This window comes from Glycine soja, chromosome 7 (genome assembly GCF_004193775.1).
Source record: "Glycine soja cultivar W05 chromosome 7, ASM419377v2, whole genome shotgun sequence".
NCBI lineage: Eukaryota > Viridiplantae > Streptophyta > Magnoliopsida > Fabales > Fabaceae > Glycine > Glycine soja.
Genome location: NC_041008.1, coordinates 16,579,417 through 16,607,191, shown reverse-complemented (window position 1 = coordinate 16,607,191; position 27,775 = coordinate 16,579,417). Strand labels below are relative to the sequence as shown.

The 27,775-nt window shown below is 34.8% G+C and overlaps 1 protein-coding gene and 3 pseudogenes across 2 annotated transcripts; all 4 read right to left on the bottom strand.

Annotated features, from left to right (window-relative positions):
• LOC114420425 lies at window positions 1–11,713 on the bottom strand (annotated as a pseudogene).
• Window positions 11,714–13,092: 1,379 nt separating this feature from the next.
• Window positions 13,093–16,486, bottom strand: LOC114420424 (annotated as a pseudogene).
• A 2,237-nt stretch (window positions 16,487–18,723) lies between these two features.
• On the bottom strand, window positions 18,724–20,034 carry LOC114419153 (annotated as a pseudogene).
• Window positions 20,035–22,589: 2,555 nt separating this feature from the next.
• On the bottom strand, window positions 22,590–24,557 carry LOC114418987 (probable glutathione S-transferase). Of its 2 annotated transcripts, XR_003668149.1 has the most exons (3): window positions 24,138–24,557; window positions 22,773–23,184; window positions 22,590–22,742 (listed from the first exon to the last, which is right to left on the bottom strand). XR_003668149.1 is itself a non-coding variant. In XM_028384560.1 (2 exons), the coding sequence occupies exons 1-2, from the start codon at window positions 24,456–24,458 to the stop codon at window positions 22,837–22,839; spliced, it is 669 nt and encodes a 222-aa protein (XP_028240361.1). In that variant the 5' UTR covers window positions 24,459–24,557; the 3' UTR covers window positions 22,603–22,836. The 2 variants fall into 2 exon arrangements, 1 of the variants encoding a protein (XP_028240361.1); XM_028384560.1 differs by having other exon boundaries at window positions 22,603–23,184.
• Between the last annotated feature and the right edge of the window lie 3,218 nt (window positions 24,558–27,775).

Sequence of the window (27,775 nt, the reverse complement as noted above, 5' to 3'; positions counted from 1 at the left end):
TCATGCCTACAAAGAAAGGTTAAGTTACAAAGTTTTTATTTCAGGCATTATTTGCTCGTGGTTATATGTCTCAGCCTTAATTTCTACACAAATACCTTAAGGATAATGTCACTATGTCATACAGATGAATATGATGTATGTTATTAGTGGAAAAAATTATGCATTGATATTATATTATTAAATAATATAATATCATATATGTAGCAATATTTGTCTGCTGTTGAGCAAAAAGGATAGAGAAATAAATTAATTATCCTACTACCCTACAAATTTATATCACGTGCCTCTGATACTCGCAAGATTGTGAAAAACACTGAATCACCTTAGAAGGGGAAGATTCAAATAGGTAACGAATGGGACTTTACAGCAGGATAATCTCTAACCATTCATAACCTTATGTTTCTGACGTAAAAGATAAAATATAACCCCCCCCCCCCCACCCTCTATAACCCCTAGTCCCGAAATCATTGCTTGAATTCTTATTATAATGTAGTATTATTTTATTCATTTATTTAATTTGTGCACACTTATATATATGAAGTTAGATAAATGAGATATTTTGTTGTTGGATGTGTAAAAGGAGAGAGATATTCATCAATAAGATTAGGAAAAGAATGCAATAATGGGTTTTGACATCACATATATGTTAAGGATATATATGCATGAGTTATTTTATTTTATACTCCATTATCATCATTTAAAACTCATTGTTAAATTTCCAACATATTTTACCTCGAATCTTGAAGGGTCAAACTTCTCTGACTGAGGGAAGAAGTCAGTAGAATGATGAATGCTTCTGAAGAGTGGAAGGACCTTCCAACCTTTTGGAATAGTGTAACCTTCCAACTCAACATCTGTCACTGCTTCTTTGAATGTGAATGACAAAATGCTTGCACTTCTCAATGTTTCTTGGATCACCTGATGAAATTCAGTTTAGTAGTATTATAATTATTTCACAACCTTTCTAATATTTAACAAAATTAATCATGCATGATTGAGATATTAATTAAATTCTTATTTTTAAAAAATGAGAATAAAAACTAGATTAAATTTGAATCAGGCCTTGGAGATGAGCTGAAGTTATCATAACCATACTTTCCACAAAAGATAAAAAGGAAAAGAAAAAATTGAAATAATAATTAATATTACGAGTTGACAAGCTTTGGGGGCATATGTACTTTAAGTGAGAGAGAAGATATAAAAAAATTGGAATAATAATTAATATTACGAGTTGACAAGCTTTGGGGGCATATGTACTTTAAGTGAGAGAGAAGATATAAAAAAATTGGAATAATAATTAATATTACGAGTAAATAACATATACAAAGATGATTAATTTTTACATAATCAATCACATATTATCATATAATGTAAATTGATTGATAATAATAATAAAAAATATAAAATTCATATTAATTATGATTTAAGTTCTAAACATTATAGATGATATGATGAAAAAAATGTGTATAAAAATGAGAAATTAAGCAATAATTGGAGAAAATAAAATTGAATAATGAAAGAGAGAAAGAGTGTGACCGTCACAGCTTCCAATAGATTGGTGTTATCGTGCAAGTACTTGAGGACCCATGTTAGAGCACTTGTTGTGGTGTCATGTGCAGCAAAGATGACACCAATGAGATTATCAACAACTTGAGAATCTGTGTGCTGCTGATAGTACATCTTGTTCTTCTCACCTCGAGCTTGCAATAGAACTCCCAATAGCCCCCCACCATAATTTAAACAGATTATAGACTTTTATAATTACATTTCAACAGAAAAACCCAAGTCAGTGTGACCATCAACAAAGGTTACATATTATATATAATCAGCGCTGGATAAGAAAGGGGATGGATGCTACAAAGCTGTATGAATGAGTTCAAAGGTACTAGAGTACTGAGTAAGGGAAGGGAAAGAGGGAAGACAATGACACTTGCCAATGCAGAAATCAGAACCTGTTGTATTGATAAAAAAGTATGTTACACAATTTGAGCACAACTTTCATACTATGAACATTTGGATGACCTAATCTGAAATGCCAACTACCAAAACAAATAGCGCTAGTAAAGGCAATGTTTACATGAGACACAGTAGGACACATTCTATCAACAAAAGTTGTAGAATTTGATGAACAAGCACTTCACACAGGTTTTGAGCTACCATAGGAAATGGTATTCACACTGAAAGAGGCCTTGCATTGTTGTCCAGTTGACTAAAGCAAGCCAAGGAATTTGTAGAGGTCATGACAGGCTACCATCCCTTTAAGAAGCACGTCTTTAGAGGAAATGTGCAAATCTGCAGCATGTGATTATGTTGACAATTTGTCACATGGGTCAGCGCTTGAAGTGCTGCCAAAAGCTAAGAATGGGGTGTGGAGAGTGAAGTTGTTGATTGACCCGAGACAACTTGAGGAAATTTTATCTAAGCAAGTGAATACTGAAGCGCTGATTGAGAAGATGAGGATGGCTGCGCAACTTCATGTTCTACTACTACTCTTTCTCCTTCAAGGAGCCCAAGCCCAACTACAAGTTCTAAGAAAGTGAGGTGGAAGACAACACTCTTCAATGGGAAAATTGCTAAACACACTATCCTTGTCCCTGCCCCAGCCCTTGCAGCTTCTAATTTGTACCTGGGTTCTTGTCAGGGAAAGGTTTTCTATTTTGTATTTGCATAATCTATATATGCAGAAAAGCATTTAGTATGCTAGCTAAGTTTTCTCTAACAAATATTGGGTCTATATATCATGTATATGTAGAAAAGCTTTAGTATGGTAGCTAAATTAGCAAAACCTAAAATTGGACTGTGTAAATGTTTTATTCTCTCCTTAATTAGGATGTATGTATGTTATGTGTTTGTGCCTATATGTGTGTTATTTTTTTTTATAACAACTCATGCACCTCCTTAACTAACTAAGTTAGACTCCCTTAATTGTGTTAGTTTAGCTGATTTAATGAGACTTCTCCAGCCGAAAGAACACAGTTTTGTCTCATTCTTTCGAGTTTTTTGCTTAAATTCAAGAGTTCGAACACACAAATAAGACAAGAATTTTATTTATTGAAAGTTTGGATTAAACCAGAATTAAAGTAAAGCAACATTTTACATAGGTTTAAGCCCTAATAGAGAGTTCTCTTGGTCCTCTCACAAACACACAACAAAAAAACCACACCCAGAATAATAATAACTACCACACCATACACATAAATAAAACACACAAAATTGTCCTTCTAGGCACATAATTGTCCTCTTGCATAACAACCATCAATCACCTTTTTTTCTTCTTCTAACATAGACTTTGACAAGACCTTCAGTCTCCAAAAATTCAGTCATATCATGTTGGACTAGGCTATCAATACTCCCAGGTGCAGAAGCAGCCTTGTCCTTAAGGCTAAAACAAGGAAATTGTCCTTTGATAACATCTGCATCTTCCCTAGTAGCTTTAATGATTGGTTGAATACATCATTTCACAAGAATGAGGGAAATAAGCTTGACATTTCTGGTTATGACTCTTGAATTAAGAATTTCATCCAGTTGAAAGGCAGGGCCGACTCAAGGATAAAACAACTAAAGTATACATATATAAAAAATGCAACTTTTATTTAATATATATATATATATATATATATATATATATATATATATATATATATGTTAAATATATATTGTATACAACTGTATTGTGTAGATAGCTGTGTAGGTAAAAGGATGCTTTGAGTGTGTGAGTGAGGTTGAGTGTGTATTAAGCTTTATGTGTTGTCATGTCGAGTGTGTGGGAAGTTGAGTGTCTAATCCTTATCCAAAGGCAGTTTTCCCTTTCTCTCTCTCTTTCTCTGTACTATATATATATATGTGTGTGTGTGTGTGTGTGTGTGTGTGTTAATAAAAAGCTAAGGGCTGAGTGTGACAATTATCTCCACTCATTCAAATTCAAGTTTTGGAGTATCTCAAGTCCTTAAGCAATGTAGTTCTAAATTTTCAACATGGTATCAGAGCAGGAACGATCCCGTTATGACCTGCTATGGCCGCCGTCCGCTGTCTGCCGCCGTTGCCTCCGGTCGCCGTCAAATTTTCTGGCAAAACCAGGGTTAGGTGCACCTCGAAGAGCGCGACCGACCCCTGCACGTCGCGTGATCAGCAACGCATCATTTCCGGCACGTGAAGGCCACGTGCTGCCTTCCTGTTGTCGGAACCTCTCCGGACCACCTCCAGTCGCTTCGTCGGCCAGTCCTGGGTACGGTCCAGCCCTTGTTTTTTAATTTTGACCACCTGGAACGTGTCAGCCTCGTGTTTCCTCCTTTTTCTCTATTAGGGTTTCGTTTCTTTGGTCAGAAATGGCTTCTTCCGGCACTGTGCACCCAGTTTTAACAGCTTTGTTGTCTCCTTTTGGGCACATTTCAATCCCTGTTTTCCGGTATTGACAACTTGATTGTTCCAGCCCTTGCGTTCCCTTCTCTTTCTCCATTAGGGCTTCTTCTCCTTGATCAGAAATGGCCTCTGTTGATCCCGTATTCTCCTTCTCTACTGTCAGCCACCGTCGTTAGCCGCTCAAACCTCTCCTTTTGGCCCTTCTTCTTTGTCTACAGAACTATGGCATGTTCTGGTCCTATTTAAGGCCACTGTCGTTACCCATTGCTTTGGCTTCCTTAAAAGCAGTTACTCAGTTTGGTATGGTTTTGAATGTTGCCAAGGTTCCCCTTCCAGCTGCCTTTGAAGTTCCATTGTGTTATGGTTCTAAAAATGTCAACTTTAGACCCTGTTCTTTCTGTTCCTTGGTCATCCTCCATTGTACTTTTGAAGAAAGATTGGTAGGGATGCTACTGTTTTTTTTTTTTTAAGTTTTCTTTTAGTTTGGCCAGAAGTGCTCACAAGGCTTCTTTTAGTTTGTCTCTCTTAACCCTTTACTGTGCAGCTCCATTGTCTCATGTCCTTTTATTCATTTGTTGTGTGGTCTACTGATTAATATCCCTGTCCCTAGGGTTCAATCTGGTCAAGAACCCTATTATAAGTCATTTGTTGATCCTGTTGTCCAGCAATTTCTTCCTTGTCTCTGTCCTTGAAGCAATTGTTGTTCCCGGGGGTTCAATCTGGTCAAGAACCCCTACTATTAAAAAAAGGTCATTAAGTTTCTATCCATGGTGGTTAAACATTGATGTCAAGCTTCTACCATGGATGGTTAAACATTGTTGTGTTGCTTCTGCCTTTAGTGGTTAAGCATTCAAAAATTGTGTTTTGCTTCTGTCTTGAGTGGTTAAGCACCATGTTTAGCTTCTGCTCTTGATGGTTAAGCTTTGGTTTGCTTCTACCTTTTAGGTGGTTAAGTGTGTTTGCTTCTGTTAAGTGGTTAAGCATTGTGTTGTGGCTTCTGCTTAATGGTTTAACATATTCCAATTGTCTTTGAATGTTTTTCAGTCATTTTCAATCTGCTGCCAATGTATTTTTGACATGTTTCATTGTCTATTTTTGTACTTTATTGTTCATCCCAAGCTGGAAGTGTTGACTCCACCTTCCATCTCGTGAGGGGGAGTGTGTGGTCTCCTAATCAATACTAATCACTTTGAAGTCTAGCCCTGGAGCAAGTGCAGCTTTTGTTTTTGGGAATTTGTTGTTTCCTTCTTCAAGTCTTGCCACATCTTTTGAACTTGGCACCCCTGCTTCCTCTTCGGTGGTCTACTCTTAGTGGGCTGCCAATGTGGTCTAAGTTCTACTTTAGTTGGCAGCCCACTAAGTCTGCATTTGGCTCCACATTTAGTACATCATCGTCATCCACTGTGTTTGTTACTTCTGACAGTTCTCCCTCAATGTTTTGATCAACCTCCAGTGCATCAACTCCTCAATCCTCATTCACTCCGACAGCAGCAGCCTCGACATCCACACAAGTCAGCAACCTGCCCCAGTTAAATCAAATTTTGTATTTGGAATCATCAACTTCATCTGGAGGCAGTCCTTTCCAGTTTGGTAGTCAACTGAGTTTCAATCAGGGGTTTCAATCAAGCAATCAAGCTTCACCGCATCATCTAACTTAGAAGAAGAATCTTTCTTATGCTTCAGCTCATGTTCCAAGCTTGGAGCATTTAATTTATATGCTCCAGCTTGAGGAAGAGTGTTAAATATATATTGTATACAACTGTATTGTGTAGACAACTGTGTAGGTAAAAGGTTGTTTTGAGTGTGTGAGTGAGGTTGAGTATGTATTAAGCTTTATGTGTTGTCATGTTGAGTGTGTGGGAAGCTGAGTGTCTAATCCTTATCCAAAGGCAGCTTTCCCCATCTCTCTCTCTCTCTCTCTCTCTCTCTCTCTCTCTCTCTTTTTCTTTCTTTGTACTATATATATATATGTGTGTGTGTGTGTGTGTGTGTGTGTTAATAAAAAGCTAAGGGCTGAGTGTGACAATTATCTCCATTCATTCAAATTCAAGTTCTAGAGTATCTCAAGTCCTTAAGCAATGTAGTTCTGAATTTTCAACAATATATATATATATATATATATATATATATATATATATATATATATATATATATATATATATATACATATTACAAGGATTCAAGACTCAAAACGGGAAACTTTTGCATTTTATACATAGAAGCTTGAATGCTTGATGCCAAAGACATGACTTTGGATGTTGGTTAATTATAGGCACTTACAATTGATATAGGAGTCTGGTTGAAAATATGCCTAAATATCTGCAATTCCCTAGTTTTTAGGAATTTTTGTTATATTTCAAATTTTTAGGATATTATTTTTATCATTTAGACTTAAGGATACAATCACTTTGATTTTAAGATTACAGTGCTGTTGTCTGTTGAAATTTTTTAATTTTAGGTTACCCTTTGACTCCATATATAATGCTAAAGAATAAAAGTTTAATAAGTTCATTTGCCTAATGCCTAACATATCACTACTTCTTTTGAAAAATCTTTTCTTCTAAAAAAACCCAACAAGTTCTTTGTCTTTGCAAGGCGCACACAACTTACGAGATTTCTAAGTTTGCATAAGTGCTTCATTTGCATGATTTTGGAGATGGAGAACCAGATGGGCAAGTTCATTTACCTTAGAATAGAAATGAAGGGAATCAAAATGAAGAGACTTGCTCTCCAAATGAAGTTATGGAAGAGGCAAATACAGACACTGACGTGAACTCAGGAAATTAAAATATGATTAAGGTCAGGACCATGAACAAAATGCAGACTTCAGTTCCACAAAATCAAAGAAAGATGGCTCTTTTGCTACCAAAACCCAACCCATATACCTTGCATTCATTCATATAATACAAAACCTACAGTATTATATCTAGTACCTTAAATTAAAATTACATACACTATAAACACATAAATGCAGGCAAACACAAATTTCCCTAAAGACAGGAAATAAAAAATTGTTAAGATCAACATAATTAATCTTCAATCCATTCAACTCAAGTCCCTTAAACAACACCAACCTAAGTATCAACTATATATCAAGATACCATACGAACATGCATGAACCAGAGAAAATAAACAAATGCCCACTGACCCGTTTGCAGCCCAGTGAACTACGTATCAACTGTTGTTCACCAATAACTCATTCAATACATCAAATATCTTCCCTGCAACCACCATTACCAAACATCATCAGCAAAACTAGGTTATATCGAACCCACGACCTTTATTTAACACCACGACAACCTTATCTTGAGTAAAATAAGCTAATTTTTTCACTAACCTGGTTTCTTTGCAGTGACTCCAATGTCTTTCTTCACGAACTACCACTCCTTCATTCAAACTAATTTCTTCACGAACTTGAAAGTTCGAGCCGGGAAGTTCCTCGACGTCGTGGGGTTGAATGGAAGGAGAAGAGGCTAGGGTATGTTGCTGGATTGTCAAAGATTGAAGGGTTCAATGGTGAACAACGAAGAGGGTAGGGTTCAATGGACCGGAAGAATGAAGAACAGGGTAGCTAGGGCTTGAATGCGAAAGGAGAAACAAGCAGGTGGCTAGCTAGTACGTGCGGGTTTGCGGTTTTTTGATTTTTTTATTTTTAAATTACGACGGTTATTCAGTAAAACCCATTGTAAAATTTAATTCGTATAACATTCTAAGGCGGTTTTCAATAACTGTCTTAGAATGTGCGTCGTAAAATGCATTTTTAGTGACAATAATTACAAAAATGTCATTCTACCACTTTCCAAATCGGTTGTAAACAACCGTCATAGAATTGGTGTGGTAAAAAGGGCTTCTTTTAGTAGTGTGTGTTAGCACCACAGTCCAATCCTATATTATTATATATGTAGTAAAATTGTTGAATTTTATCATAATTTAAAGATCATATAATACTGTTACACAAAATGGTTAGACTTACAAATTTAATTTGAAAGTTGAAGCCGAAGAAAGAAGAGATAAGTGGTGAGTTTAATTTTTCTTCCTAACAAATTAATATCCCTGATAAAAAAAGTTACTAAATGGTTGAAAATAGATTAGTCTTTTTTTTAATACTAAGATTGATCTTTTAATTATGCACAAATGGTTGAAAATAATTATGCAAAGGCTATATGGTATGGAATTTTTTTATAGCAAAAACTGTATATGAACACCATGGGTCTTGTCCCACTTCTTTGCTTTTATTTTTATTCTTTTAAAAGTTTTAACTTATTGTTTAACTAAATAAAATTTTGCCACGTTGTCTCATAATGATTCGTACGGAAATATCTCTCGTAATCCATTCGTATCAAAATTATTCGTACTATCTAACGATTTGCAATAATTATTTAAGCTCTAGGGCCAAATGGTTTCAATGCTTTATTCTTCAAGAAGGCTTGGAATATCATTGGTGATGATATCTTTGAGGCGGTTAATGAATTCTTTACAACTTAAATTTTTTTAAAGCAGATTAATCATGCTATTATTGCGCTTATTCCTAAGCACGATCAGGCCTCCTAGGTTAACCATTTTAGACCCATATCTTGTTGTAATTTGTTATACAAGATTGTGTCTAAAATTCTGGCCAACCGCATAGCCCTAGTGCTTGAGACTATTATTGGGGAAACTTAAACTGGCTTCATTAAGAACAAAAAGATGGTGGACAACATCTTCCTAGTTCAAGAGATTTTGTGCAAATATGCACGAAAAAGATCCTCTCTAAGATGCCTCCTGAAAATTGACTTGCATAAAGCTTATGATTACATTTCCTGGGAATTCTTGGATTGGATGCTTAAGTCCATTGGCTTCCCAACCCAGTTCTGTACTTGGATCATGGAATGTGTTTCTTCCACTTCCTTTAGTGTGGCAGTCAATGGATCCATTTATGGCCACTTCAAAGGGCAGCGGGGTTTTAGACAAGGGGATCCTCTCTCCCCTTATCTGTTTGTGCTTTGTTTATAGTACTTTTCCAGAGATATGAGCAGCCTCAAGGATGATGCCAATTTTAAATTTCATCCCAACTGTGCAGGTATTCAACTATCTCATTTGGCTTTTGCAGATGATATTATGCTTCTATCTAGAGGAGATATCCCTTCTGTGTCAACTATGTTTGTCAAGCTTCAGCACTTCTATAGGGTTTCAGGGCTTTCCATCAGCTCTGATAAATCTTCCATATATTCAGTCAGTATTAGGCCTTATGAGCTTTCTCATATTCAACAGCTTACTGGATTTAGCTTGGGTGGCTTCCCTTTTAGATACTTGGGTGTTCCCTTTTATCATCTAGATTAAATGTATGCCATTATGCTCCCTTGCTTTCCAAGATTACTGGCCTGATTCAGGGATGGAGCAAGAAGTCTTTATCTTATGCAGGTAAGCCAGAGTTGATCAGAGCAGTTATTCAAGGAATTATGAATTTCTGGATGGGGATTTTTCCTTTGCCTCAATCTGTTTTGGACCGGATCAACGCTTCGTGTCGTAATTTTCTGTGGGGCAAAGCAGATATTGGCAAAAACAAGCCCTTGGTTGCTTGGTCAGTAGTTTGTTCTTTGAAAAAAGAAGGGGGTTTAGGCCTTTTTAATCTCAAGGACTGGAACATTGCGCTTCTTTCCCGTATCCTGTGGGACTTTCATTGTAAGAAAGATTCTCTATGGGTTCTATGGGTTCACCATTACTATTTCAAAGGGAGCGATGTGTGGAATTACAATACTTCTTCATCAGATTCAATTTTGATAAAGAAAATCATTCAAATAAGGGACTTTATTATCTCCAAAGAGCTAAGTACGGAAGAGGCCAAAAAGAGGATTCAATCTTGGAGCACCAATGAACAATTGCTTGTTGGCAAAGTCTATGAATACATTAGAGGTGCCAAGCCTACTGTTAGTTGGTGTTCTGTTATATGGAACCCAGCAATCCCCCCTAAGATGTCTTTCATTCTATGGCTTGCTAAAAGGAACCGGCTGCTTACTCTTGACAAAGCTGCTTTTTTGAACAAGGGTTCCCTCAACCCTTTATGTTCAAATGAGGCTGAGTCAAATGTTCATTTGTTATTTTCTTGCAGGAAATCTCTCCAAGTTTGGGCTCACATTCGTGATTTGGCTCCTTTCCGCAGGCGTTTCACTTCTTTGCAGCGTATTACTGACTCTTTAATTAGGGGCCGATCCACATCAGGTGTTCAAGGAAAATTTTGTTGTCTAACTATAACAATTACAGTCTACTGCATCTGGCTGTCTAGGAACAAGCTGATTTTTGAAGATTACCAATTTTCTATAATAGAGGTTATTAGCAAGATTAAGTTTATTATGTATAGATAAGCGCACCTGTTGCATTTGTTTTAACATCTTGATATAGGCCTTCTTGTATTAGGGAGACTTTTGATTTTCTCTAGCTATGGGGTATGCCCCGTTTATTGTTGTATCATTTTGGGTTTAATATAATTTACATTTTTCCAAAAAAAAAATGCACAAACTATGCAAAAATAGGGCAAGAAATACAAAACAGGATAATAAGAAATACATTTTACATACCTTCATTGCCTTCCAATAGGAAGTTCCAGGAACATGTAATGGATAAGAGTTGTATCCCTTCTCCAAGCAACGATAGAGCTCCCTGATTTCTTCCATTTCAAGCTCCTATATTTCCCCAAAGGCTGAGATTGCAGCTACTTCAAATGCATACTAATTAAATAAAACCAAGAAAATTTCTTGAGATTCTAAATCCATATAATGAAATAAATAATTTTTATCACATTACTTATCACATTTTCGTTTTCTTGTTATTCCTCTTTCTACTATAATCCAACCAAAATGAAGTTAATATTTATCGTGATTCTTAATATTTTTTGGTACACAAAAGTCAAACTAAGATTACAATTTATAAGCTCATGCATATTATTCAAATTTCCACCATTAAGCCGACTAAGTAGCATGCTCTTAATATGATAAGATATGGTTAATTCTAAAAGTTTTGATCGACATATGTGTAGATGTAGTTAAGTTATGTCATGTGTGATACCTTTTTCATCTCTTGCAAAGGTGTTGATAGTTTTGTTGGTCCAAGTTGGCACCATTTTGATGACAATTCGCTCGACCTCAAAGACTGAGTGCTTAATTGTGGAGGGTAAAAATGAGGCTTGAACCAACCTCTTGAGCATGGAGTGATAGGCACCTTGTTGAAAGAACACAGCCTCTGGCCCTATCAACTTCTCTTTGCTTGGAGGGTACGTTGGCTTGAAGAGATGTGCGTGAGTCACAGGCACAATTCTAGCTGCCTCAGGGCTTGATATCATCACACAAGGACACCCTAATATGTTTGTCTTGAATATATCTCCATACCTACACGTACAATTCAAAATCATGACTCATCAAACACAAATTCAAATAAATATCTATATATTTAGTATGTGTTTGAAAATCCGTTTCACATATTGCAAAGCAAAAACATAGAAACAAGGAGGCAGTTAGATATTGAAGAAATATCATATATTGAAGAAAGACTTGGTTATATAAAGACCATCTTGTCATATAAGACTAATATCATCAACATTATAAAATGAGGACAAGGGGATAGTAATTACTGCAAGTGGAGACACAACTATCAGTACTTAGTTATACATGTAGTCGAACTGATAAGTGGTGTTGCATAAGGACTTGTACTATGCCATTTCACATTTGCTCGCTCTAGCTTCTCTCCACAAGATTTGCAAGGCCTAATGGAAACTTTAACATTCAACTTTAGACTACTCTCATGTCCCTGTTGCTTGTTGTCAAAATTTGATTCTGACAAGCCCACACCACAATAACGACACATACTACATCCGATCCAACACTGTAACATGTAAAGAATGAAAAGAAAGAGGAAAAAGCATCATCTAAATAAATAAATATTTGTTGGAATTCACAATAGCACCCTATATCAAACAAATATTCGCTCTTATATAACCATAGAATCAAATGATTGTTTTAAGACCCTAAGTGTTTCATGGAGCATAAAAAAATCATAGAAAATTAGAAATCATTGTTATGCTAATTACTTTATTTTATGGAAAACATTTTATGAGAGAGAGAAAGACAGGAAGCCTCTTGGTAAGATATGAGTGTGTTGAAATTCATGGACTACACGAAAATGATAAAGCATTTTAAGAAGTGCACCTAAGGAGAAAAAGCAGCCCTATTTATGGATTGATGCAATAAATAGAGGAAAGGAAATACAGAACAACTTAGCAGCAAGTTGAATCAAACAAAGCTTGTGGGAAGGAAAGCTCAGTTTCCATCGAGAGAACAAATAAGGAAAATATTGCTAGTCTAACAATGCAAAAAAGAAAAAAAAATCATCAACTTAAGGTCATATGTTGGTGATATTAATTTCCAAACAAAAGCAAACAACCCATACAAGATCAAAATAATTGGTACCAAAGTAAAAACAACTAAGACGGCTCAAATTCATTAGCCACACATAAATTAAAACACAAGACAGCACAAAACTCAATCAAGGACTACAATTCCAAATTCATTTGTAAACAGTGCATTGACAAAGCATTGTGAACCCAAAATCTAGAATTGGAACCTTTAAAATGGCAAGCAATGCCAAAAATAGACATAGCTTTGAAACAGTAGTGAATAAATGAATCAGAGCTCAAAGCAGAAAGAACATTACTATGAAAAAGGAAACCAAGCAAGATTGATCCACAAAAATCAGACAAAACACTCAATCAAATCTTCTATTTCCAATCAAATCCACCATGTCAGACCAAGATTCATCAAGAAAGCTGCCATTTTTTGCTCCCATCAAGGATAATTTGAAATTTAAAGAAGAAGAAGAAAGAAATGCACACCTTACCGTAAAAAAAAACATGTAGTGCTGCAAGCATATGCCCGCTAAGAATAACATGTAAGAATACGCCGACGACGCCGATAGCGGCTTCACCCTCAGCTCCTCCAGCTGCTCCCGGTTCATGTAAAACACCCCTTGGGCATCGGCGTTCGTGAGCAACAAATTGTCGAGGGTGGCGTGCTCAGAGATTATCAGTTGAACCAAGTAATGTCTGGCGGAGGCAGTGTTGAGGGAGCTTATGGTCCAAACAATGCGCAGTTTGAGGTCCCCGTTGGTGTAGAAGGAGTCAGTGATGCTTTGATTGTCGCTGCTAGGGAACTCGATCCGGAGGAGGAAAATCTCGTTGAAGTTCTTGAGGACTTGGGTTGGGGAGTGGTGGGTGACGCCGTCGTCAAAGTCTTCGTCGGAATCGACGGCGAGGGAGGAGGTGGAGGAAGGGAATGTGGCAGCGGTAGCGGTGACAGAGGAAGAAAGGCGTTTGGGACTCAGGAATTGGTTGAGGGTTTGAATGGGTTTCATGATTCTGTCGAAGACGAGGCGGAGGAGGTTCTAGAAAGGGCCTCCGTTGGAGGCGGTAGAAGAGGAGGAACAGTCGTAGTCAGAGATCAAGTAGTCGACGCGGACAACGACATTTTCGACCTGCGGGACGAGGGAGTGGAAGCGGCGCTTGCTCTTTCGAGAATGAGGGAGCACAAAGAGTAGCTAGAGGGACACAATAAATATTAAAAATAGCACACAATTTTCTAAGGTGATTTTTATAAAACCGTCTTAGAATAACAATTTTCTAAGGAGGGTTTTGCATAACCGTCGTAGAATTATTATAATTATTTATGGAAATGCCACCGTGTTCTTTCTAAGACAGTTTTTTCCAACTGATGTAAAATTGACGTCATAAAAAATCACTTTTTTAGTAGTGAAACCACACAATAGAGATGAAAAGTAGAAAAAAGAGAATAGAAAATTGAAATTGCATTAATAGATAAGAAAAACAGTTACATTACAAGGGAGTTTAATAACAAGAAAATGGGGAATGATTAAGAAAGAAGGTTTCCCCTAAAGGATAGGCCCAATTTTTGGATAGCTCTGAGATTCAGTGTGTGTTTTCCTTCTGCCTCCTACTCCTTTTATAGGCATGAGGTAGCTTACTTTTCACGCTGACTTCGTGCTAAGCACGCATTTGCGCGCTAAGTGCACCTTGGGCTTTCCTCATGGACCTTCTCAGGCTAAGTCTGACATGTGCGTTGAGCGAGACTGCACATTAAGCCCGAGTTGCACGCTGAGCGAGATTGCGCATTGAGTCTGACTTTGCCCACTATGTGAGAGTGTGTGTTGAGCGAGCTGTACAATTCTTCAATTTTTCATCAAGGTTTTTTCTTCCAGTTTTTGCACCAATTTTTCTTCTAAAGCACTTGAAATCTTCTTTTGAATTTTGCTAATAAAAAATTGCAAAGATGTTAATTTCTTCATTATTTCCTTAAAAACAATAATAAAGTAAAGAAATTACACCCATTTATTAGCCAAAATTGACTATTAAATTAGCTCATATTTCACAGTTATCGGTTACCACCGACGTCCCTCCTTAGTTGTTTTATTTCCAGTCTCAACCTGGAATTGTGCTGCGAGGTCCAAGCCTTTCAGCTTGTCTCCTTATCCTTCGCTGGTGGTAACCTGACAATGCGATTCGCAAGGCGGAAAAAATTATTGACTGTCGATGTGCTACTCAACAACACTGTTCTCTTTCCCCACTTGTGCTCCCAACAAAACCACTACCTAAAATACCCTTCAAAAGATTATCCCCGGAGGAGATGGTTGTGTGACGCGATAAAGGTCTTTGTTATCATTGTGATGATAAATGGACTTCCATCCACCGTTGTTAGCCCCATTTCCATCTCCTCATAGTCGAGGATGATATTGAATACCCTTACCCTCTTTTGGTGCCGGATGACCCACATGCCCTCCAAGCTAATGCCTTTTGCCTTTACCAGACCAATACTCCCCACCTTAGCCTCAACGCAATGGCTGATATGCCAGCTCCAAAATTTTTTGTCTTTACGACACCATTAATGATCACCAGCTAACCATACTCATTGATAGGGGGCAGTACGCATAACTTTATACAAATGAGGGTAGCTAAGTTTTTGGACTTAACCTCCTCTGCGATAGAGCCCCTCAATGTCATGGTGGGTAACGACGGGGTCATGGTCTACAACCACTACCACCCTCAGGTGCCGATAAGCATCCAGGGTCATTCCTTTACCATTGATTTATATGCCCTACCCATCAGTGGAGCCGACATTGTTCTCGGGGTACACTGGCTTCGCCAATTGGGCCCGATTACCACTGACTACACCACACTTTCAATGTCTTTCACCTATTTGGGCCAGCCGGTCCAATTAGTTGTTGATATTCCCGTTCGCCTAGTTTTTGCTTCAGCTCACCAATTGAAGCACATGTTTCAAAACACAAGCATTTTTCGCCCTTTTCATACTCACACCCATACCAGATCCAACCCAAGATCACCCCATATCACCTTCCCTGAGCCTTGACCAACACACAGAACCACCAGAACTCAGCACACTCCTTTTCCGATATGCTAAAAATTTTCATCGAGGCCACCTAGCTCCCTCCACCCCGCCCTATCTCCCATCACATTCACCTTCCATCAAATTCCAAACCCATTAATGTAAAATCATACCATTACCCCCACAGCCAGAAAGTTGAATTGGAGAAACAAATTCAATTGTTGCTTGAAGTCGGATTCATTCAACTTAGCCACAATCCCTTTTCTTCTCCAATCCTTCTCATGAAGAAGAAGGATAGGTTCCCAGTGCCCACTATCGAAGAGCTACTAGATGAATTGAGACTCAGCTTCGTGGTTCTCTAAGCTTGACCTTAGTCAAGGTTTCCATCAAATACACATGGCGGACGAAGACATCCCTAAAATGGCGTTCCAAACACATCAAGGTCATTACAAATATCGCATAATGCCCTTTTGGTTGTGTAACGCGCTGACAACTTTTCAGGAGATAATGAATGAATTGCTTAAACCATTTTTGTGTAAGTTTGTTGTTGTTTTCTTTGATGATATACTCATCTACAATTCATCACTACCACATGCTCCCTTTGGAGGAAGTATTCGCAATGTTGTCTCAGGGATCTTTTCACCTTCGTCAATCCAAGTGCCTGTTTGCCAAATGATTTCTTCAATACCCAGGCCATGTAGTGTCTGCAGAAGGGGTGGCCTTTGACCATCTAAAATTAGCGCCATGGTTGATTGGCCTGCACCACGCACTGACCGCAACACCACTTAACCAATTTCTACACAAGGACCAATTCCATTGGCACTCAGACTCATAAGCTGCTTTTGACCAACTGAAACACGCCATGACCACTGCCTCTATTTTGGTTCCTCTTGATTTCTCCATCCCTTTCACACTAGAAATCGATGCCTCTGGTTTCACAATGGGTGCAGTGCTGGCTCAACAACATCATCTAATATCCTTTTTCAGCAAACTCTTCTACCCCCGCTTACAACACAGCTCAACCTATGTCAGGGAACTGCACATTATAACCATCATGGTGCACAAATGGCAACATTACCTACTGGGACACCCATTTGTCATTCTCACGGATCATCAAAGCTTAAAAGAACTTATGACACAAGTAATACAAACACCCAAGCAGCAAACTTATTTGTCCAAATTACAGGGCCACAATTACACAATTGAATATAGGTCCGACTCCGGCAATGTCGACGTGGATGTATTGTCCCGTATGCCACACCAAGGCCAACTTCTCACCATCTCACTTCAGCATTCGATTTCTTGGTAGACCTACAAAGGTCACTTTAGCAGTCCCCTGTTTTTTTGGACTTATGGAACAAGGTTGGGCTTCATCCAAATGCCCACCCGGAATATTCCATTTGACGGGACCTCCTTCATTATCAGAGAAAAATTTGGCTTCCTCTTGATTGCTCCTTCATTCCTTTATTAATGTATGAATACCATTCTATAGCCCTGGGGGGACATTTCAGAATCATGAAAACATTGTGTTGCATTCAGGATAATTTTAATTGGGAAGGAATGTGCAATTTAGTCCACCGTTTTGTGTCTCAGTGCCCTACGTTCCAACAAACAAAGTAAGAGACCAAGGAAGTAGCAGGCCTCCTTCAACCTCTGTCTATACCAAATGGAATTTGGGTGGACATTTCAATGGACTTCATCATGGGACTTCCCCAGTCCCATGGCTTTACCACAATTTTGGTGGTGGTCGACCGTTTCTCTAAAGGGGCCCATTTTGGTGCTTTACCCCCACACCATTCCGCATACAAGGTCGCCACCCTATTTATGGACATCTTCTGCAAGTTGCATGGTTTCCCCAGGAGTATCATTTCAGATCGAGAGCCAATCTTCATTAGCTTGTTTTGGCGAGAACTTTTTCGACTCAGTGGCACCGAGTTGCGATTTAGCACCGTGTACCATCCAGAGACCGATGGATAAACGGAAGTCCTTAATCGCATTCTGGAACAGTATCTACGTTCATTCGTGCATGATCGTCCATCCCTATTGTACAACTTCCTGACATTGACAGAATGGTGTTACAAGACTTCCACTCATTCTAGTACAGGGCTATCACCATTCGAAGATACATACAACAAACCTCCCCCGTCCCCTCCATCATCATTGCTCGACTCTTCTCCGATGGAAGTCATGACTTCTATGGTAATGTCACGCCAAGCTACTCATATTCAGTTACAGAGACGCTTACGGAAAGCACAAGAGGCCATGAAACACTATTCTGACAAACATCATTGTCATATATAATTTGATGTTGGAGACTTGGTATACGTCTGCCCACTGCCTTATCGCCAAACCTATGTGTGTCCCTATTACACCAAAATTTCAAAGAGGTTCTACGGACCCTTCCCAATAACAGATAAAGTAGGCCCTGTAGCATACCACTTTGAACTCCCGATGGATTCTAAAATCCATCATGTATTCCATATTTCACTCTTGAAAGCGCACAAAGGACCTTCACCCACTCAAACCGCTACTCTCCCACCCATCCAAACAGAGAACCATCCGGTGGTTGAACCTTTGTCATTCTTAGATTGGAAATGGGATCATTTAACAACAACACCTTCATGTATGGTTTTGGTGCAGTGGAACGGCCTCACTCCAGAGGATGCCTCTTGGGAAGAATGGACCACCTTGCACAATGCGTACGACCTCGAGGATGATGTCGAGTTTCCTAGGGAGGGTTTTGTTAGCAATTCAAACTAGGGAGATTAAAAACCCAAATGGATAACCAGAAGGCCCACTCATTTGGAGGATTATGTCTGATACCGCTAAAGAATTCCCTCTCCCTCTGATAGACAATCATTAGGCTGTTATTGGAATTCTGTTATTCCTTAGGTGGCATTTCTGTTATGCCCATTATCAGCTTTGTAGTTTTGTGCTTTGCAGTATTATGTTACTCTTTAAATATCTAAAGTTTCAATAAGAATGGGCAGAAAAATTATCTTTACAATTTGTTCCTTATCAGTGGAATAGAATTACCTAACACTTACAAACAACATTTTGAAACGAAATCATAACAACAATAACAAACAAGTAGTCAACACAATTTTCCTTAGAAATTCTGAGTCTCTCACTAGTTACTTCACGAGCCTATTTTAGAAATTCTGAGTCTTTCAAAGATAGTTTTGAAGAAGGCAAAAAGTGTGTCTCTAGGAGGAAGAACTTCTTTGACAACAGGGTGGTTGGTGAATTCTTCGCACCATTTGTTGAGCTTAGGAAATTTCTCACTGTTTAATAACTTCAAACCCACTACTTCTTGAACTATAGGGATCCAAAATGCTACGAAGATACCAGAAATATCTACCAAGCCAAACTCCTCTTCTCTAAAGAACTTCTTGTCCTTTAGCTCATTCTCAAGAAACTGAAGAGCCTCAAATGATTGATCAACATTCTTCTCACGCTCTTTCTCATCAGCAGTGAAAACAGCTTTCCATGCAGCATCCGCCACCTGATTTCATAAATCAGAGTATTTATTAGTAATTAGTTAATAAAGTAATTAGGATAACAGAATTTAGATTTAGTTATATATAGAAACAAATGTGACACCCCAAAAAAACAAAATTCTCCCAAGATTCCAAACAAATCATAATAATTGGAGGTAGTTCTTAAATGAATTTGATCTATCATTAATATGATTTTAGACAAATTTGGTACACTTAGTGAATGAAGTTTCTTCAACTTCTCTGACTTATTCAAAGATTTAACATTTAGATGTCATGAAAGGTGATGTTTTAGGGACAAATATAATAAGCACAAAGCAAGAAAAGAAGAAAAGTAGAGTTACCTTGTCATCTATGAATTTGGATCAGAAACAAGCCAAGGATCTTTGGTAAGGATCAGAAGGCAAGATGGGGTTGTTCTTCCATGTCTCATCAATGTACTCAACAATCACAAGGGATTCTGCTATGGGCTTCTCATTGTGAATAAACACTGGAACCTTCTTGTGAACTGGGTTGGATTTGAGAAGCAGTTCACTCTTATTTGCCAAATTTTCTTCCAAAAATTTGTATTGAACTTCCTTCAACTTGAGGGCAATTTTCACCCTGCACACATATGGGCTTCCCACAGCTCCTAAAAGTATCACCTCTTCCTGATTGTTGGCCATTGTTTGTACGTAGCACTTCAAACCTTCACTCAAACAACTATCTCTGGTCTTGTTTCTCTGTCTATGATGGATTCCTACGGTGTTCTCCTTTTATGGAGCCAGGACTAGTATTCATGGACACGAGATCAATTACAAAGGTTATCAAAGGTGCATGATAGATGACATAAGGTTTAGATATTTTTATTTTATGTGAAATATAGTCGATTTTTAAAAACTTTTTTTCTAGACTTTGCAATATAGGTTTCAAATCACTTTATAAAATATTGGTTAAATATGTTTTAACTCCGTCATAAATAATCGGATTTTATTTTGAGTTTCTAATTTTTTTTTTCTTTTGTATTAGTTCCGCAATACATGAAAATTTTTATTTTATATATATGTCGTTAATTAAATTGTGACAACATGTTGGTTAAAAATTTCAAAATATGATTTGTGACCATTTTGAAAACACCAATATTCATTTTAAAAAGTTAAATTATAATTTCGGCAGTTTAAAAACCAACAGAATCAATTTAAACAAAAAATATATCTTCCACATCAAATCCAACATAGAACTCTCCTCAAATGCCCAACTTTTTTAGGGGTAAATTTATAATTATATTATGAGTAAAATAAAAAAAAGAAAAAATTTGCAATCTTTTTTTTAAAAAAAATAAGAGATAAAATGTGTTCAATTAATTTATTAAAAATAAAATTTGTCAAAAACTAATTAAACAATAAGATGAAAAAATGTAATTAAATCAAATAAAAAAGTTGTTTTTGCATGAAGTGAAGAAAACTCCATTGTCATATAGTCAATGACTTAGAAATGATACAAGAGTTACGTCACCTCTACGTGGGAGCACGTGTTTAGCATTTTATATTATACGATGAAGTATCTAAGCAAGTAAGTGACTCACTCCAAAAATTTAATATGTTATACTTAAGATTAAATTGTCGGATCATATATGAGTTTGATATTTAATAAAAAGAATTCTAAATCATATTTTACTTATCTCTGTCCAACTCTAGATTAGTTATAATCTTTTTTTTTAATTAATTGAAAGATGGAGACAAAAAAAATAATGAAATATCTTTTACTAGAATAGTTTATTTATGAGATTTGTACATGGGCTTGCTATTTTTTAGTTTGTAATTTTTTTGGGGTGGGCTTATTCTTAATTTAAATTTTGATCACTTAAAGTTTCTAAATTTGTTCTCTATTATCACTTTAGTAATTTTTAAATAAAATATTAATCAATGACCTAACAACATTAATGATCTAATAACTTATCACATTACCAAAAAATGTGATAAAATAGTCACATATTTTTTTTTAGTAAAATGTACTTTAAATTATTTATCAGATAATCTAATGTCATCAACTCCTTAATGACATAATAAGTCATTGAGTTATCAACCATATTATTATAATATCAATTAATGTTATTATTTGATAATACAAACTAAAAATTGTAAGAAAGAAATGTTTAGGGATTTTCTTAGCTCAAAATTTAGATTTAGACTAAAAGAAGTCCGGAAAAGTTTAACTATCAAAAACATAATAAATCTTTCTTAAATTTAGAGTAATTTTAATGGAGTTTTTTTACTGGATTGTGTAAATTTTGAAATCATTCTTTATTTATTTTCATTATTGGAGTTGATGTGATTGGTAGAATGGATTGCTTAAATTTAAGCATGGTTACTTATATAAAAAGTAGTTGTTTATGAAAAAAGTGGTTTGAAATTAATATTTTAATGGAAAAAAAATCAAATGCAAATAAAAAGAATAATATTATAAGTTTTTAAAGGGTTGTAGCATTGAAATATAATAAATGCTGGTTAGTTGCTTAAATATAATGATACATATAGTGGAACCCGTTTTGGACTCAACTAAAAATTCCAAATGAATTGCTTAAATAAACACCATTGATTTATTGAATATGCTTTTACCACATCTTCAATGCATGTTCTTAACTAACTTAGTTCTTATGTGGAAGAACTATATATTTCTTAACAAGTTTTATTGTTGGAGAATTTTTATCATTTAGTGTGGTGTACTGCGTAGGGAATCATTCTTATAGAAGAATCCAAAATCAAAATCGACTAAAACAATAAAAAAAAATAATCATATATTCAAGTGGTGAAATGAGTGATTATAAAAATCGAGCCCAAAATCAAAATCTAGAAATAAAAAATTCATCGCAAGAATTTTTTCTAGAAAATAAATAAAAAAATTTAAATATACTTTTGGTTTTGATTTTGATAAATGATTAAATTTTGTTTTTTATCTTAATTTTTGCTGTTGTTGTTGATCTGATAAATTTAAAATTTTGTTTTTTTTCTTCTAAAGTGCTATCTAAACAAATTTTAATTGACTATCTATCAACTTACAGCATGTTGATATTTTCACATGTGGCATATCATATCTTTCAAGAATCGTTGTATCTTTGCATCAAATCCTTATCTCTTCCGACACCCGTATCCCTAAAAAGCATATCCACCAAAAGATTTATATGGTGTGGGGAAGGGAGGATATATTTTTTTTCCTTTTATTGATTGCAGTAGCGAAAATGTCAACAAGACCAAGACCCAAAGGAGAAGGCATTGATTTAAAAAGTAAAAAAATAAAATAAAAAATCATTGGATACTCATTTGATTTAAGCTAAATCTCATTGGTCCCTTTACTAAATAGTTTAAACCAATAATTAACACAACTCATTTGAAATAGCGAAAATGTCAACAACCTTGGATTTTTATTTTTTTTACATGGCGAAATCCTATATCGCTTAATTCATTTTGAAATGAAAATATAACCGCAATAACTAAACATAGATTGTTGAACAAAACGAAAACTAAACATAGATTGTTGAACAAAACGAAAACTAAACATAGATAGTAAGTAGCTTTCACTTCCTACAATATTAAAATCTCCTTGGGAATTCTGAGTCTTTGTTAATTCTTTGTTTTAGCAGCGAGGCTTTGAGCCCGAGCCTTGAAATAGGCAAAAAGTTGGTCCTTAGGAGGCATAACTTGGTTAACAAGTGGATGGTTGTAAAAGTCTTGGCTCCATTTGGAGAGCTTTGGGAATTTCTCACTTGGGAACAATTGCAACCCTGCTATCTCTTGAATTATAGGTATGATCACAGCAGCAATATCCACAAAGCCAAACTCATCTCCACCAAAAAACTTTCCCTTCAACTCATTCTCAAGATAATTCAGAGCCTCAAATAATTCTTCTTTTGCCTTCTCTTTCTCTTTCTCATCAACAATAAAAACAGATTTCGCTGCTGGAGCCACGCACTGATTTCCCAAGTTACATTACTTGTATGTTAGTAAATAATTGGAATATATAAAAACAACTATGATTTTTCTTGGATACATATATAATAGCAACCAATGTCTCCAATCATCATTCATAGATGCTAATCTCCTTGGAGAAATCTAAAAGCTAGGATGCAGTCTTCCTACCAAGTTACATTACATCAATCAGAAATATGATTGACTTATGTAAAAGTAAATAAAATTTGGATTTAAATACCTTTTTGCTCCTTAAAATTTAATTTTTGATAATGCCTTCACTACTAAAAGAGGTTGATTTTACGATGCGTATTCTAAGACGGTTATTAATAACCGTCTTAAAATGTAAGACAGTGACATTTTTATAATTAGAAGTAATATTTTTTGTTTTTACGTCGTGCATTCTAAGACGGTCGTAGAGAACCGTCTTAGAATGCTAGTTCATGGCATTTTTGTAAATATGAAAAACTTGAACAAAGACGGGTTTGGGTGAAGGACCGTCTTTGTTTAAGTTACCCTAATTATCTACGCGCGCGTTCAAATCGAGCTGGTTCATCTTCTCTGTCATTGTCGTTTCGGTTCCTCAAAAGCATTTCGCGTGTGAGGGATATGAGTTCTAAAGTGAAAGCATAGCATAACGGAGTGAGTAGTAGATCCAATCGTGTGCGGCAATGCCTCACCGTAACAACCCTGCACCTCTCCCCCTTGTCAGTGAGTAGTAGAAGCTTCTAATTTCTATATTATTTACGGTTAGAAATTTAGAATACATAACACAAATATTTCTTCCCCAAGTTGAAAATTCTACCATAATCCTATAATTACAAATCATAACAATAATTCAAGACAGTTCTTAAAGAAGTTTGATCCATATTATATATATATATATATATATATATATAAGCGATTTATTTTAAGAAAAGGAAAGAATAAAAGGAAGGGATCTAATTGAGAGTTACCTTGTCATCAATGAACTTGGCCCAGAAACGAGCCAAGGCTCTATGGTAAGGATCAGAAGGCAAGATGGGGTTGTTTTTCCATGTGTCATCGATGTACTCAACAATCACAAGGGACTCGGATATGGGCTTTTCATTGTGAACAAACACTGGAATCATTTTATAAACTGGGTTATACTTGAGGAGCAAATCACTCTTGTTGTTCAAATCATCTTCCAAATATTTGTATTCAACTCCCTTCAATTTGAGAGCAATCTGCACCCTGTGCAGAAATGGGCTTCCAATAACCCCCAAAAGGATCACCTCTTCCTGACTTGAAGCCATTGAAGCAGCACTTCACTTCTTCTCTTGACTTAAGAAACTACGAAGATGCTCGTTTGGAAAATGATGAATCCTATGTGGTCTTCACTCTTCAGCAATTAAATTATTATATAGAGTGGTACAAGATGACAAAACTAATTAGAAAGCCCTTGTGTCTAGATCTAGAAAATATAAATATTTTTTTTACAATATTACATAAAATAAGTAAGATTAATTTAAATAATATTTGAATACTATAAAAGTAAAAAAAAAAATTATAAATAATTCATGTCACTAATCTTGAATATACGGCATTTTAAAAATAAAAAGAAAATAACGGGTAAACTCTTTTTTATGTTGAGTTTTATTTAGTTTTTATTAATAACTATATATAATATTTTTATTTTGTTCTTTTTAAATATGTATACGTAAATTCATTATTTTCTTCACAATTCCTTAGAATTATAAAATAAAGTAAAATTGATGTGGTTATTTTGTGATTATTAATAAAGAGCAAAGAAAAACAGGACAGAAAACGAATTCTCAGATGAAGCAAACCTAAAAAAACATAAATGAATAAGACAAAACCAGTTGACGTTAATATGCTTTGAAAACGTTTTTTTAATCGATCCTTAATCTTTAAGCATTGCCTTTTTTTTTTCAAAAATAAATTAGAGTTGAATTGTTTTAATTTTAAAAATATATAATTATCATAAACCTTTTTAGACATGATCTTTATTTATAAAAAAAACAGTTATTTTTAAACAAAATAATTAGACAAGTACTCTAAAACGTATAAATTACATTCAAATGAAAATGAAAAACTCAAAATAAGAAAAACCACAAGTTTTACATGAAACTTGCTCAAATTTTATCGTATAAAAAACGGAAAATGCTTTACTTTACCAATTACCAATTCGTGTAACACGAAATCCATAATACCATGTTACCAGGTACATGCATGCGTATTCCTGTCAAACAACTTATTGTGTCACAATTTTTTATTTAACTTTTATTCGGTCAAATAAAAACAGTGGTCTTTATATGAATTCGTCTAAGCTGTTTTTTTTTATACGAAATAGTAATTCCAAGATAATAAACGTGGCATTAATTTTTTATTTTAAAATAAATGATATTTTAATATAAAAAGAATTAGAAAAAATATATATCTTTAGTTATTATTTCTCATAAAATCTTGTTTTTAGTTATTAAAGTTTCATATGATTTAATTTAGTCTCTCTTTACAAAAATCTTATTTTTAGTCTCTAGTCATAAATTATGTTGACTAAGACTACTAAAAAAACTAGTTTTAGAAAATACCTATAACTATAAATATTTTTATATAATTAGTTATATAAAAGTAGGTATTTTAAATAATTTATTTTTATTTAAAAAATAATTATAATTATAAAAATATAATTAGTTTTATAGAAATGAATATTTCAAACAACTTATTTTTATCCATATATAACTAGTTTATTCATAACTAGTTATATACCTCTATTTTAAAAATAATAACTAGTTATATTAAATTATACCCATATTTAAAAAACTAGTTATAATTATAATACCTACTTATAATCTAATTATTTATTAGGTATGGTTATAGTTGCATAAATATCCAATTATGAGGACCTCTATTGTTAACGTCATTTCTTACATGATACATAAATTACACTATTTACCTATCATGCCAATTCATAGAATGGAAATAAAAACAAAATAGAACCATTAAAAGTTACTGTTTGATGTATATCGTAGAGACATATTAATAATTATTTTTCAAAAAAAAAATTACATATCATTTTAATTAATTTAAAAAATAAAAAAAAATATACTTTGCTTATTTGTCACGTTAAATAGACGTTAACAACGTTGTTTGTAAGAATTTTGTAAAAAGAATTTAAAAACAATTTTTTTTATAAAATACATGGGTTAAATTAGATGGTATGAAATTTCAACAACTAAAAATAAGATTTTATAAAAGTATGAAAAATAAAACATATTTTTCCTAAAAGAATTCATTAAACGACGCTTTAGGTTTCTGATAAAATATAGTTTTTTATTATAATTTTACTCTAATAAATAATTAATACCATAAAATCAGTTCTAAAGATTTTCGTTATTTCTATAAAGAACCATTAAACGTCATTTATGCAGAGAGTATCATCTCTTTGTTTGTCTTTTCTTTTGGTCCTGCTCATTTTTCTGTCTTTTCTTTTCTTTTTCTCTTTTTCTCTTTTTCCTTTTCTTACTTGTCTTCTTCCCTCCATCTTTCCGTAATTATCTATTCGTCGGCCCCTGCTTAGTTTCACGCCACCTCTCCCCAATCCATAATTATAAGCTCAATTGGTTTCATGTTATTTGATGAAAAGTGGTGAGCGGTAAAAAAAATAAAATCAAACATATGGATGGGTAAGATGCATTTAATAAAATTTCTCAATGGAGTAAATCCCTCTGTTAGTTTGGGAATGCATCAAGAACAAGATTTTTTCCCTTGAAGGTAGGACATTTTTCCCTTGAAGGTAGGACGTTTTCTTCCTCCACTCATCCTTTTTCTTTTATATCGGGTAGATTTTTTAGAATTTTAACATTATTCTTGTGTAAAGTTCATATGAATAGTTAATATGTAAGGTTATTATCCCAAAATTCGAAAATGTAATTTTTATGTTATTATCACAATATTTTAATCAACTAAGTTAATAGATTAATTATGTTATAAAATAAGTAATTTTATTATATATAATAATAAAATTTCTAATGTATATTTAATACACATATAAATCTATATAATAAATTTTGATCTAATAATATATATTTTACATATATAAATTTTTATTAAATATATGATTTTTATTTAAAATTTATATATTTTAAAAAATTATTATTAAATCAAAATTAATTGTAATAAAGTCAAAAATAAAGAATCAATTTAATGTAATAATTATAAAAAGTTATAATTAAATTTATTAAAAAAACATTAAAATATCTATTTTTAATTATTTTTTTAAAATAGTTCATACTGATTGACCATCTGTATGAATGACCATCCGTATGAATGATACCGATTCTTTAATGTAGAAAAATTGGAAGAAAACTACTTACAATAATAATGACGGTGACGGTGACGTAAAAGCGGTAGAAGGAAACACCAACAAGTGAAGTTAAACAGAGGAGTGAAAGAGGGGAGATCACTGCGCAAGAAGGGAGAAGGGAGAGTAAAAACAGAAGCGGCAGAGGAGGAAGGGGATGCGTGTAGGGGTGTAAGAGCAAAATCAACAATTCAATTATATTGTTGGGTGTAGAAAAAATCTAACGGTGTAGGAAGCAATTGCCTGAAG